This window comes from Schistocerca serialis, chromosome 4 (genome assembly GCF_023864345.2).
Source record: "Schistocerca serialis cubense isolate TAMUIC-IGC-003099 chromosome 4, iqSchSeri2.2, whole genome shotgun sequence".
NCBI classification, from domain to species: Eukaryota; Metazoa; Arthropoda; class Insecta; order Orthoptera; family Acrididae; genus Schistocerca; species Schistocerca serialis.
The window spans coordinates 229,954,610-229,970,035 of NC_064641.1; the positions used below are offsets into that span (position 1 = coordinate 229,954,610).

At 37.7% G+C, this 15,426-nt stretch overlaps 1 protein-coding gene across 1 annotated transcript in view; it reads left to right on the forward strand.

Annotated features, from left to right (window-relative positions):
* Positions 1-15,426, forward strand: part of LOC126473958 (lipid droplet-regulating VLDL assembly factor AUP1-like) — a 94,783-nt gene that overhangs the window by 43,123 nt on the left and 36,234 nt on the right. Inside the window, exons 5-6 of the mRNA XM_050101328.1 lie at positions 1,155-1,307; positions 7,471-7,591. Of these exons, the coding sequence (XP_049957285.1) occupies positions 1,155-1,307; positions 7,471-7,591 (274 nt within the window). The remainder of the gene's footprint in view (positions 1-1,154; positions 1,308-7,470; positions 7,592-15,426) is intronic.

Here is a 15,426-nt window from a genome sequence, read left to right on the forward strand (position 1 = left end):
GCAATGCCTATGTAAGACAACAAGTGTCTGGCACAATTGTTAGATCAGTTACTGCTGCTGCAATGGCAAATTATCGAGATTTGAGTGAGTTGGAACTTGGTGTTATAGTTCGTGCCCAAGCGATGGGACACGGCACCTCCGAGGTAGCTATTAAGTGGAGATTTTCCCATACTACCATTTCATGAATGTATCGTGAATATCAGGAATCCGGTAAAATATCAAATCTCTGACTTCGCACGGCCGGAAAAAGATTCTGCAAGAACAGGACCAACAACGACTGAAGAGAATTGTTCAACGTAACAGATGTGCAACCCTTCCACAAATTACTGCAGATTTCAATGCTGGGCCATCAACAAGTGTCAGCACATGAACCATTCAATGAAACATAATCGATATGGACTTTTGGTCAATGGCCCACTAGTGTACCCTTGATCGTTATTGAACATACTGTCATGCCTTGCTACAAGCTGTTCAGAAGAGATCTCCACCAGCTCATGCCCTTATGGATTTATGGACAGCACTGCAGGATTCATGTTGTCAATTCCCTCCAGCACTACTTCAGACATTAGTAAAGTCCATGCCACATCCTGTTGAGATACTCTGGCTTGCTCGTGTGGGGGCCCTACATGATATTAGGCAGGCGTACCGGTTTCTTTGGCTCTTCAGTGTATTTGCTTAACATACTTGGGTGATGCAACCTGGCTTCATAGCAGATAATGACTTAAATGTAGCTCCTGCTTGTTTACCATAGTTTAGTATCATAGATGTTTCTGTGAGGATAATGAGTGAGGAGCAGACAAAATAGACAACTTAGTTCAGGTTTACTGAAACAAGGCTCTTGTTTGCTGATAGCTGAATACAATGAAACTGAATACAATGATATTTACATTGAAGTTGCTGCAAACACTGTCACTCTTGAACTTTGTCATTCCTGCTGTGCAGTTGGTGTGGATCCTCTCTCTCTCTCTCTCTGTCTGTCTGTGTGTATGTGTGTGTGTGTGTGTGTGTGTGTTTCTGTACAATGTGATAGACTAGCCACTTTCTGAAGGAGCATTTATTTAGTGAAACACTGTCTGCAGTTTCTGTAACTTACTGCTGGAATAGTGTTGTATGTATTCATTTTTAGATTGCTAGACTGAATTTTTTTTTTCCAGATTTGCTCCATGTGAATTCAGTGCTGTGCAGCCAGTTGCTGTGAAAATCAAGCGGCCAGCATTTGCAGATGTGGCACCCACATTGCTGTCATCTTCCACTTGGGCAGATCTCTTCTGGTTTCTCTTTACGCCTTACACAATGTATACACTCATGTTAGTATGCAGCTTCAAGTGATGACATATACAGGGTGACAATTATTGAACTATATGAAAAAAATGTAAATTAGTTACAAACTACAGGGTGCATACACTTTATTCCACATGTAAACATCACTACAGATATTTAAGGCTAGTTTATGCCATGTTTGATATGCCTGCCATCATTAGCAATGATGTGGCACAGACGAATATCGAAATTCTGCAATACCCGCTGAAGTGTCGGAACTTCGATGCTGTCAGTGGCCTTCTGAAGGGCTGTTTTCAGCTGAACAATGGCTTTGTGGTTCTTGCAGTACATCTTGTTTTTCATATAGCCCCACAAAAGTAATCACATGTGTTCAGATTCAGAGAATGTGGCAGCCAGTCGAGGCCCATGCTAGTGGCCCCGGGTACCGCAGAGCCAGAATGTGTTCCCCAAAGTTCTCCTCCAGGACATCAAACACTCTCCTGCTTTGATGGGGCCAAGCTCCATCTTGTGTGAACCACATCTTTTCAAAATTAGGTCACTTTGGATAATGGGGATGAAATCATCTTCCAGAACCTTCACGTACCTTTTGCTAGTCACTGTGCCATCAAGGAATATTGCACTGATTATTCTGTTACTGGACATTTCACACCACAGTTACCCGTTGAGGGTGAAGAGACTTCTCGGTCACGAAATGAGGATTCTCAGTCCCCCAAATGCACTAATTTGGCTTACAGACAAACTCATCCAAATGAAAGTGGGCGTAGTAATTTCCATCATGCCCCATGGCCAACCATGCAGTTTGAATGTCCTAATGCAAACCATTCAACGGCTATGACAATTTTATTTCATATAGTTCAATAATTGTCACCCTGTATGTTGTATTACCTTAGGTACACGTTTTACTGTTTTATTTAAACTCACACTTTGTACTTGCAAAAAAGGAATGCATTTGATCAGTTAGGGAAAAGGACAAGTAAATCTTCCTTGTTAACAAGTTATCCTGTAATCTTTATTTGTAGTATATGATACTGGAGAACGATTAAGTGATGACTGCTATTTGTGGAAATATTTGACAAGAAAACATTGCAGTCAGAAGCTACGAAAGCTCTAATAATTCGACTGATTCTGTCAGTTTTCCTTTTTTTGTTGTTGTTTCCAGAGTTGTTGAACTTGGTTTCGAACTTCAGATATAAGTGAAAATGTAAGAAAGAAGTCAGTCAGTTGGAAGTAGCTTCCACTAGACTTATTTTAAGCTTTTGTTTATCTCATTTAGTGAGAAAACTGATATCATCAATGTAATTTATATTGTCACAATTATTTGTTTGATAAGCAAGAGGGAACTATCTTTTTAGTTATGATTTCATAAAATAATTCATGCTTCAAGCAATGTATTTTGCTTGAAGGATCAGTGAAATGCATTTCTTTGTTTTTGTAAAGAAAAGAAGAGAAGGAGAATTATAGGATTGAAACTCCATGAAGTGGCCAGGTAATATCTCATTGCAAAGAGTACTCTTGCTCTGTCAGGACAGTGCATGGCTTCTAAGGCAGAAATCAAAAGAATGAGAAAACACCACCACGGAGAGCAGTTTTGTACTATACGTAACTTTGATATAGAGCATCCTTATCAAACTGTGTATACAAGTCCTTGGGAAATCCAGTATAAGTTAAAAACTTTAACTGTTCATAATACACAAATTAACATAAGTCCTGAGGCCAGTTTTTATGTACTACTTTTGTAGAGAAAGTTGCGACTGCACCGTGACAGTCCTCGTCTGCTGCTAACTGGAGCTACTTGGCAGGAACTGGCTAGAGCTGTAGTCAGGCGATCTCATGTCCAGGTGATTGGTGATGCCTCAGCTTAGGGGGCGTGGCAGTCATGTGGCCAGTGGTTGGGTAGTTCTGATCACTGTCACTGGCACTGGCACTGTCGGACAACTGCGAAACCTCTAATGCCAACCTCTGCACACAGAACGATTACCCCCTGTGAGGTATCAACTGGCTATGACACCACACTCCAAGAAAATTCTAATTAATTGTAGTAACTACATTCAGTTCCCATCAAGTCATTCTCATACAGTCTCTTCGTTATGTTGGCAATCAGTCCATCTGAATGGTGACTGATGTAATGAATTGATTTTGATTCACTTATTTCTGTAGACTTTATTTATTTATTTATGCATTTATTTTACCTGGCAAGATTATGGCCTTCAGGCTCTCTCTTACACCTAACCAGGCATACTCAGATTGAACGAATTACAGTTTCTACAGAACATTAAGGACATATAATGTGTTATACAGTATTAATGTTAAAGAAAAAAAATAGAGATTATATCAGTAGTACAATGATAATTGTAGCAATCAAAAAAATAATTATAACAATCAAGAATAATAATAATAATAATAATAGTAATGACTATGTATATGAAAGTAAACATATTTTTCTTTTATGAATGTCAGTCCTGTTGCTAGTTGGGAATTTTCTCATTATGTTCTTGCAGCTTGTGAGTTATTCTCATCGAGCAGGGACATAAGACGATAGAGTGGGGTGAAAGGGATATAGAAGAGGTAGATAGGTTAGAGGAAGAGAAATAGAATGGTAAAATTCAAAGCTATGGTGGAGAGGAGAAAGAAAGAGATGAGAGGGGCACAACAATGGTGGCTATACCGTCCCTAATATGTAAGTTTTGAGTTCCCTCTTGAATGTTGAGTGGTTGTGGACAAGATGCAGATCACAGGAGAGCGCGTTCCATAGTCGTATGGCTGAGATGGAGAATGACACGGAGAAGATTTTGTGCTATGTAAAGGTACAGCCAAGATGCTAGACATATCCGATCTGGTATTGCGGTTGTGGAACGATGATAGGTGTTTAATGTGAGAAGATAAGTATTGGGGGCACCAGTGGCTAAGAAATCGATGAAGTAATCACATCGTGTGGAGATCGCGTGCCTTATGTGGGCGTATCCAACCTAGCTGGGAGTATGAAGGACTGATATGATCATACAACCGTATATTGCACACGTACATAACACAAGCATTCATCACTAGCTCGAGGCATCTCGAATTTTCACTATTTGTGCCGTGTTGAACTACATCACTGTAGTAAAGATTAGGCGAGACTAGTGTTTGGACTAATTTTTGTTTAACATGGATTGGAAATATTTTTCTAAATTTTTGAATTGCATGTAGGGAGGAGAGCGATTTCCGGCAAGCTGTGACTGTTTGTTCTTCCCAGTTTAGGTGTTCATCCAAGATTATTCCAAGGTCTCTTACTGTTTTTTGGTATGGTAGTTGGGTACCATTGAGGAGTATTTGAGGGACTGTTTCGCAAAAGTACCGGCTGATTAACTTTGGATGAGATATAAGTATGACCTGGGATTTCTTGGGGTTTAGTTTCAGACCTAGGTTCTGTGCCCATCGAGAAACAGAGCAAAGATCTGCGTGTATACTCGCTACTGCGTCAGCAATGTTCTGGGGGCTTGCACTTTTGTACAGTTGGATGTCGTCGGCATATAGATGGTAGTTGCAGGAGTGAATCACTGAAGAAATATCATTAATGTACAGTGAGAAGAGTAATGGACCAAGGACGGAGCCTTGGGGAACTCCAGAGCACACGTTTTTCCATGATGACTTTTCCGACCCACAAATGACTTGTTCACTTCTGTTTTTGAGGTAGCTGTCGAACCAGTGTATTGCACTGTTTGAGAAATTCAGCTGTTTCATTTTAATTAGTAATATATCGAAGTCAACTGTATCAAAAGCCTTGCTAAAGTCAAGCAGTGTTAGGATGGTAGCTTCACGTCTGTCCATAGCATGTTTAATGTCATCAGTTACTTTGATTAATGCAGTTGCTGTACTACGGTGCTTTCTAAAGCCTGACTGATATTTGTCATGGATGTTATGAGTTTTGAGGTAATCCGTCAGCTGTTCATGGACGATGTATTATAGGGCTTTAGATATTGCAGGTAGTATGCTGATCGGCCTGTAGTCACCTGGCGACTTAGGGTTGAATTAAACTTTGCTTCCACTCAGTAGGATATGTACTACTAACAAGAGACAGGTTGAAGATGTCTGTGATAACTGGAATAATAGTGTCTACGATGTTCTTAATCATGCCAATGCTCACTCCATCATTTCCTACTGCCTCGGAAGAGATTCTCATAATTGCCTTGTGTGCTGTGCCAGTAGTGACATGTTTTAGGAAAAACTTGTATCTCGAGAGATTGATATCTTGGGGCTGGTAATTTGTTGCTGAGTGGCAGTTTACAGCTGTTGAGAAGAAATTGTTTAATTCTTCTGCAGACGCTTGATAAACAGCGTCAGATCTTCGCTACCCTATACCAAAACTGCGCAGCTTTTTCCACAGTGCAGCAAGTTTTGATATGCTGCATACGACAGAGTGGGCATGTCTGATTTTGGCATTCCTCACGCTTTGCTTGGTTCTGTTTCGGAGTTTCCTATAAGCTTCGTACACCTCGGGAGTTGGGTTACGCTTGAAGGCCCTATGTGCAGCATCACATTTATTCATTAACTGGTGTAATGCAGTGGTGAGCCACGGAGTGGGAGCTCTCTTTACCTTGACAGTGCATTGAGGAGCATGTTTATCATACAGTGCAATAATTTTGTGACATAATTCCCGAATTTTTCCGTCTAAAGTTGGTTCATTGCTTATATCACACCAAGGGATGTCTGAGCAATCCTTTTGAAGAGCGTCATGGTTAACATTTTTTAGGTTTCTGTAGGTTACCAGGTGAGATTTTTCTTTGATAGTATACATTGAGCAATTTAAGAATATCACGTCATGAGCAGAGAGTCCCGGAGCAGATGTCTGATTGACGCGAATTATTTTATCTGGTCGCTTTGTTGCTATTATATCTATGAGCGTATGGCTGTGTGGCGTGTGATGAGTTGGGTCATTGTTCCACAATTCACATTGCAGACTGAAGCTGCTACTAGACTGCTTGTATGTTATGCTAACTTCACTCTCTCATTAATAGTAGTCTGCTTATATGATATTAGCGTATCTTTATTTATAGTTAAAATATGTCTTAGTTATTTAATATATTTATATGAATATATGGGATTATCAGAGGAAAATAATGATATATTTACTGTCAGGTTATTGCTTTATTTTTATTAGGAACATTCTATTTCTGTTACAAAAGTAGTGTATATGATCACAGGTTCTGAATATTAAGATGTCCACAAGGAGTCACTGCTAAGGTTTTTTCTTTAATTTTTTATTCCTGGTGTGTTAGTGACTCTTGTTACATCTGCTGCCACCTCCTTAAATGCATTTGCACTTGAGTGTATACCTCCTCCATGCAGCTGAAAACAGGATACAAAGTCTGTGTGTGAATGGTGTTATAGTTGTCTGCTTCATATTTCATTGGGAACTGTTACCCATAAATGCCTTTATGATCATAATGACACAGTATTGTTATAATGCTAATGTTCTTAAAGAGAGCCCTGCATGACTTTACATTTACAAAACATTTGCAGAACAAACGTTTCATACATTTTTCTTTGAATGCTTGACAATATTTGTCTGTAATATATGCCAGCTTTGAATTTCTGATTGCTGGACAACACAGTGACAAAGGTTTTAAGTGGAGCGCAGGCCAAACAGTAGTTTTAGAATTAGATCATCAATGTGTTGATTTCATTTTATTGTGATAATGACAAATTCTGGAGCAAAATATATAGACAAATGTGCGCACGCATATTCGCACTTGCACACACACTTGATATTGCACTATGATCATTCTGAAATACTGATTTATACAGATGGTAGTGAAGGAATGTCCAGATAGAAATAATGGGACAGCTGAGAAAATAGTGGTTCTGCATGAGGAAGACCAATGCCCCTCTATGTGTACTGACTGCTAGTGTAAGGATTGTTTTAATCAAAGATATAAAAAGAAAAGCAACAATGTCCCACTTCAGTGTTAGTAGTTTTATAGTAGCACCTTATGTTGTTTGGCATTAAACAGATTGCATATGGAAACATTAGTTGCATGAATAACTGACGTATAGAGCTGGAAATTTTTAAAACCTAAATAACTCTTGCCACGTGAGTGATGGCCTTTGATAGTAACTATTCACACTTCTGTGCAAATTTCTCCCATTCAGAAAATCACGTGGTAATTATGTAATTGTCATATTAGGTGATGAATTGTATGTCTTATTCAGATTTCTTCCTGTGATGAGGCGTGAAGAGGATGAGGACGACTCTGCCTTTGCCAAGCGCTTGCAGACAGAAATTGCAGCTGCGCTAGGTCTTTCAGCCACAACTTGCACTGCAGCAGATAAGGTAAATGTTTGCCTCTGTTGGTTGTGATTGTAAATGAATACTAAAATCGTCCATTAGAAAATTCAAACTAATTTATGTACTCTAGAGATTACATAAAAGTTTTGTTCTGAAGTGAACCTACATAGTTGTTAACATTCTCTTGATATTTCACAAAATTGTCTTGTGAAATATTAGTATTTCATGAACTTCTAACATACTAGAAATATAGAGAAGTAAATATTTATGACGAAGGGAAATATAATAAAGAGATAGAGATGATGATGATGATGATAAAAAAATTTTTATTTGTACATGCAGTAGAACTTCGAATATACATTCTCTGATTTTACGTTTTTTTGCAATTCTACATCATAAATTCAAAGCCGCTGTGAAAAACTCGTGAGGTAAATGCTAAAAATTCCATTTTTATGTTCCTTGCTAGTAACAATTACTTGATTCTCAGTTCTTACTTGATGTATTACTTGACTTCGTCCTGTTTTCTTCCTACTGACATTTGATGTGACAAAATGAGTTATAAGTGGCACAACAGACAGATGATTTGCACCATGGGTGCTGGCAGAGTTAAGGGAATATTTTAGGCTGTTGTAGAGAGGGGAGACATGAGAGAGGAAATGCTGACGTAATCCACTACTGTCATTGCCAACACAACTTGCAACATTTAGCTTCACCGTGCAATGATGAGGGGTTGAGTACATTTCACACTATTTTTTGCAGGAGCTGGTGTAATCATAACATGGTGGCACTGTGAAGGTGACAAGGAATGATCTTTCAATCATTACAAGTTGTTTTTTATCGATGTGGTAGTGACAGGAGAATCTGTTGTAGCCACCACTCTTCAGGGGAATATGTTTGTGCAAAATATTTGTGACAAGGAATAATATGGCTCATTTCACTTCCAGCAATTTAAGCTGTTCTCTTTATGTTCCTTCCTCACCACATACTCAGAAATCACCACATATTCATAAATAAACAGATAAATATTTATTTCATCCTTCTTTCTCTAACCAAACAGTAATGTTTAACAACATTGAATATTGCAGAAAGTACTGTATTACGAAAGCAGTAAATGTGATAACAATGCTAAGTTGAAAAAAGATATTGTCATGCACTGAGTTAAAAATCTGTAACCTCTTAAGTCATGTAATCATGGTGTTATTCATTACAGTACAGATTTTTTGTCAGAATTTAGTATTGTGCATTAATTATCATAAAATCTCTTTAAGCATTACATCATTAATTTTTTATTAATTGACTTTTAATAATAAGTGTGAGGTATTTGTGATATACTTTTAATATACAATTGCTTTGAAATGGCACACTGTGCACATATCACACACTATGAAAGAAATGAATGATTGAAATACACAAAGTTCATGCAGGGGTTGTTCACGAGCGCTCGCCAAAGTTGACAGTCAAAAGCCCACTAGTGACGTCACAACTGCAAAAAGTGGTTTGAAGTTGCATTCACAATGCCACTGGAAATGTGTTTGTATTGGAAACATTATTTCCTTCATTGTTTCCCATCTGTTTCCAACATTGTTTCTTGTCTCTGTTTCTGTCTTCACTTGCAGTAAACATATCTCAGTGTATTTGCATTATCTGCAATGCTATTTATTGCATTGTTTTCGTGTTGTCTGCCACACCATGTCTAGAGATGAGGAAACTGTAATATGTGCTGCTTGCTGCATTATTAATATTCGAAGGTTCATGCAAACACAATGAAAGACGTTGTCCTCATTTGTTCATTATGTATTTATTTACGTGACTTGTGATCTGAAGCTCATTAGCATATCTCATTGTTTTGTAGTTTTACAGAATAAGGTTGCATTTATCAAAGAATTTTGTAATTGGTTTTGAAATTACTATATTATTTTGTTGGAGAGTTTGTACAGTAGTTGGCACTGGTTGATAAAATTGTATTAGTTGTTGTAAGAAATAGATTTGTTGGTTTGCATATAATCGTTGACTTTGGTGATGGAAAACATACTATAAAACAACTGGTGGGGAAAAACTTGCTACATATAGGAACTGTATATGGAAGACAGCTTTAGTTTCTGTAATTTCACGTGGATATCATCTAATGATGTTGAATTTGGTTTCACATTTTCTTAAAAAAAAAAAAAATAGAAATTTAAGGAAAGCAATTTCAACCAGATACAGTGTTAGTCTTAATGTTTTGTCAGTAGGAGATTCATTCCAGAGCCTTGAGTACTTATTTCCATGTTTTGAAGCAAGTTATGACAAATGACCTTATTTTGGTTTCTCAGTATTCTACCAAATGTAGCAGCAGTGTTCTGCAGAGTGTCTTGTTTTATTGCTGTTCTTGTACTGCTTGCTTCATATATTTCACAAACAGCCCGTCAGCTTGGTTCAATGGTAAAAACTTGACAGTCTGCTGCCTCGTTCACTGCAATTTTTCTTCCCCCAGGAAAACTTAATACAGCAAGAGAAAACAACTCTATACAACAGATGACACAATGCGAGATGTAAATGTACACTTGCACTGTGCAGAGGTGATATGCAGTAGTTGTCCTGAAACATTGATTCCTTTAATCTATACTGGCTAGGGATAGATGTTCCCATGTTTCAAAAACATGTTTCAAGCTTATATATATGCAGCTTGAAGTCTACTCAGCCCAATTAAACTGCCATTGGCTACAGAAGGAAAACACACACCACCCTATGTTAGATTCTGATGCCTCTCACTGTACGTCACAATTTTCAGTTTAATTCACCACGTTCATCAATTTTTGCTTTTTCCTGGTTGAACATGAAGGAAAGATGTCTCAAAGAAGCATGGTTTGAGGTGTAATTGGTTGTCATAGCACATCGTAAAATAGCTCGGTTACTTTGTACCCAGCTACCAATTTCAGTAAAAAGAGTTTTTGTTTGCTGTTACAAATCTGTGATTTTACCACAAATTATTATATAAGCATTTTATTGTACATTTAATTCTCATCATTGAGACAGATTTTATGCATTTGTTTTTGCTCGTATTTTGGGGGTTTTAACATCTCCTTTGATTCTGCGTTTTTCTCAGTTTCACAGTTTTTAAGTCAGGACCTGACAAAAATGTGAAATAGGGATTCCACTGTAATAATTTCAGTCTTGAACATTATTTTTGTACATTTATGTTACCATGCCATAAATATAATGAATACATGTAAGTAGCACATTATATACTATTATATAAACAGTTATCACCACTAATGTAACGAAATATCTACAAATGTAATAATACTGACAGGTGATCAGAAATCTTTGGTTATAAATGTCGTTTAGTTAGCAACTGTTTCAGATTGCCATTAAAAAGATTTGCATAGAGTTGCCTTATATTATTTGGCAACCTGTTACAGAATTCTTTTAGAAAAAGGATACCGACAGCTGTAACTCTTCCTTTTATTATTTAAGCAACTAGTTTTGACACTTCATTTTAGGAAGAACTACAGCTGTTGGTGGCCTTTTTCTACAAGTTACTGATCAGCCACATACCTGCGTCCACATCTTTATGATGGATCTGTAAAAACTAAATGTACAGAATTGTCTTCCAGCTACAAGTACACTGTGATCTATAGCTCCCTTATTACTCAGCATCCTATGGTAATTGCACCAGGTTCACATATTTTAGTTATGAATGTCTCACTTCATTACACTTATTTCTTCATCCTCTTTTACAGTCATAATTGTCTTAAGAACATACAATGAGCACAGTCAGTAAATTATACTTGATGAAGTAATCCTTCAGAATTGGCATTTGCTGTTATTAGCAAGTATTCTAACTGCCCGCTTCTGAAGCATGAATATCCTATCAGTGTAGACTTCATATAATTAAAGATGTACACACAGGAAGCAGCTACGTGGGTAGCAGAGGCTGTGTGGAGGGGACTGGGCGGCTTTTTAAAGCATCTTGGGGAAATCACAGATGTGTTATCAGTCTACATCTATCTACATCTACATGGATACTCTGCAAATCACATTTAAGTGTCAGGCAGAGGGCTCATCAAACCACCTTCACAGTTCTCTATTACTTCCAATCTTGTATAGTTTGTGGAAAGAACGAACACCTATATCTTTCCGTACAAGCTCTGATTTCTCTTATTTTATCGTGGTGATCATTTCTCCCTATGTAAGTCAGTGTCAACAAAATATTTTTGCATTTGGAGGAGAAAGTTGGTGATTGGAATTTCATGAGAAGATTCCGACACAACGAAAAATGCCTTTCTTTTAATGATGTCCAGCCCAAATCCTGTCTAATTACAGTGACACTCTCTCCCGTATTTCACAATAATACAAAATGTGGTGCCCTCCTTTGAACTTTTTCGGTGTACTCCATCAGTTCTCTCTGGTAAGGATCCCACACCGCGCAGCAGTAATCTAAAAGAGGATGGACAAGTTTGTTGTAGGCAGTCTCCTTAGTAGACTTGTTACATTTTCTAATAGTGCTGCCAATAAAACGCAGTCTTTGGTTAGCCTTCCCCACAACATTTTCTGTGTGTTCCTTCCAGCTTAAGTTGTTCATAATTGTAATTTATAGGTATTTAGTTGAATTTACGGTCTTTAGATTTGACTGATTTAACGTGTAACAGAAGTTAAATGAATTCCTTTTAGCACTCATGTGGATGACCTCACACTTCGTTATTTAGGGTCAACTGCCAATTCTCGCACCATTCAGGTTTCTTTTCTGAATTGTTTTGCAATTTGTTTTGATCTTCTGTTGACTTTATTAGTTGATAAACAACAGTGTCATCTGCAAACAACCTAAGATGGCTGCTCAGATTGTCTCCCAAATCATTTATATAGATAAGGAACAGCAAATGGCCTATAACACTACCTTGGGGGACATCAGAAATCACCTTTGTTTAACTCAATGATGCTCCATCAGTTACTACGAACTGTGACTTCTCTGACAGGAAATCACAAATCCAGTCACATAATTGAGACAATATTCCATTAACAAGCAATTTCACTACAAGCTGCTTTTGTGGTACAGTGTCAAAAGCCTTCCTGAAATCCATAAATATGGAATAGATCTGAAATCCCTTGTCAGTAGCACTCAACACTTAATGCGAATAAATAGCTAGTTGTAGGCAATTCATAATGTTTGAACACAATATATGTTCCAAAATCCTGCTGCATATTGACGTTAATGATATGGGCCTGTAATTAAGTGGATTACTCCTACTACTTTTTCTTGAATATTGGTGTGACCTGTGCAGCTTTCCAGTCTTTGGGTATGGATCTTTGGTCAAGTGAATGGTTGTATATGATTAAGCGCGGAACTAATGCATCACCATACTCTGAAAGGAACCTAATTGGTGTACAGTCTGGACCAAAAGCCTTGCTTTTATTAAGCGATTTAAGTTGCTTCACTACTCCGAGGATATTTACTTGTAAGTTACTCATGTTGGCAGCTGTTCTTGATTTGAATTCGGGAATATTTACTTTGCCTTCTTTTGTGAAGGCATTTCGGAAGGCTGTGTTTAGTAACTCTGCTTTGGCAGCACTGTATTCGATAGTATCTCCATTGCTACTGTGCAGAGAAGGCATTGTTTGTTTCTTGCCAGTAACGTACATCACATACAACCAGAATCTCTTTGGATTTTCTGCCAGATTTTGAGGCAAAGTTTCATTGTGGAAATTGTTATAAGCATCTCGCATTGAAGCCCGTGCTACATTTCGAGCTTCTGTAAAAGACCGCCAATCTTGGTGATTTTGCGTCTGTTTAAATTTGGCATGTTTGTTTTGTTGTTTGTGCAACAGTGTTCTGACCTGTTTGTGTACCAAGGACGAACAGCTCCATCGTTTGTTAATTTATTTGATATCAATCTCTCATTTGCTGCTAATACTACTTCTTTGAATTCAAGCCACATCTGGTCTTCGCTTATATTATTAATTAGGAAGAAGTGGAGATTGTCTCTCAGGAAGGTGTCAACTGAATTTTTATCTGCTTTTTTGAATAGGTATATTTTTGTTTATTTTTGGAGCATTTGGGGGTTACAATATTCAATATCACTATGACAACCCTGTGTTCATTAATCCCTGTATCTGTTTTGATGCTCGTTATTAACTCAGGGTTATTTGTCTAAAAGGGTGCAGCACAAATGCAGGAAGATATGCCAAGCAGCAATCTATATTGTAGTTGTAAATTGCTGTAGCTGAACTGGGAAAGAAGCAGAGCTCCTAGTGTTAACAGAAAGCACTGAAGCTCAAATCATTGCAGGTACAGAAAACTGGCTAAAGCTAGAAATAAGTTCAGTCGAAATTTTTACAGAAGACCTAATTGTGTTCAGAAAGGATAGATTAAATACAATTCGTGGTGAAGCATTTATTGTCATCAGAAGTAGTTAACCTTGTGGTGAAATTGAAGTACACCCTGTGAATTTGAAAGGGTTGAGGTTATACATGACAACCAGAAGAAATTAGTAGTTGGTTTATTTCACTGACCCCCCCTCACCCAGGTGAACTTGCTGAACAGTTCAAAGAAAACTTGTCTTTTTTCGAATGGGTACCCACTCACACAATTATAGTTGGTGGCCACATTAATCTACCCTTGATATGTCGGGAAAAATACATGTTTAAAGCTGGACTAGGCATAAAATGTCATCCGAAATTGTACCGAAAGCTTTCTCAGAAAATTATTTTGAACAGTTAGTTCAAAAGCCCACTTTAAGTGTAAATGGTTGTGAAAACATACTTGACCTCTCAGCGACGAATAAGAGCAAATAGTGTGCACGGTGATGGATACAGGGATTAGTGGCCACCAGGCTGTTGCAGCAAGACTGAATACCATAACATCCAAACCCATCAAAAGTAAACACAAAGTACATCTATTTAAAAAAGCAGATAAAAATTCACTTAACACCATTCTAAGAGACAGTTTTCACTTCTTCCCATCTGTGTAAACATAGACCAGATGTGATTTGGATTCAAAGAAATAGTGTCAACAGCAATTGAGAGGTAATACCACGTAAATTAGTAAGCCATGGTACTGAAACCCCATGGTGCATGAAATGGATCAGCACACTGCTGCAGAAGCAGCAAAGAAAGCTTATCAGCTTTAGAACAAAGCAAAATCACCAAGATTGGCAATGTTTTACGGAAGCTTGAAATTTAGTGTGAATATCAGTGCAAGATGCTTTGAATAGTTTTCACATCAGAACTTTGTCTCGAAATCTGGCAGAAAACCCAGAGAGATTCTGGTTACATGAAACTACACCAGCAGCAAGACGCAATGAATACCTTCACTGTGTGATAAAAATACTGATGTCACCACTGACAGCACTACTAAAGCAGAATTACTAAACACAGTTTTACAAAACTCCTTCACCAAAGAAGAAAAAGAAAAAGAAGAAGCAAATATTCCAGAATCTGAGTCAAGAACAGCTACCAACATGAGTGACTTGGACTAGATTGTATACTTGTTAGGTTCCTTTCAGAGTATGCTGATGCAATAGTTCCATACTTAACAATCATATACAGGCACTAGCTTATCGAAAGTTCCATACCTAAAGAGTGGAAAGTTACACAGGTCGCACCAATACCCAAGAAAAGAAATAGGAGTAATCCACTGAATTATAGATCCGTATCACTAATGGTGATTCGCCGTACAGTTTTGAAACATATGTTGTACTCAGGCATCATGAATTATTGTGAAGAAAACAATTTAGTGACAAATAATCAGAATGGATTTAGAAAATATCATTATTGTGAGGCGCAGTAAGCTAGCTGCACTTATGAAGTAATGAGTATTTATGGGGGTTGTCAAATCGGTTCCATTTCCAGAAGGCTTTCGACACCGTCCCTCACAAGTGTCCTCCAGTCAAATTGTGTGCTTA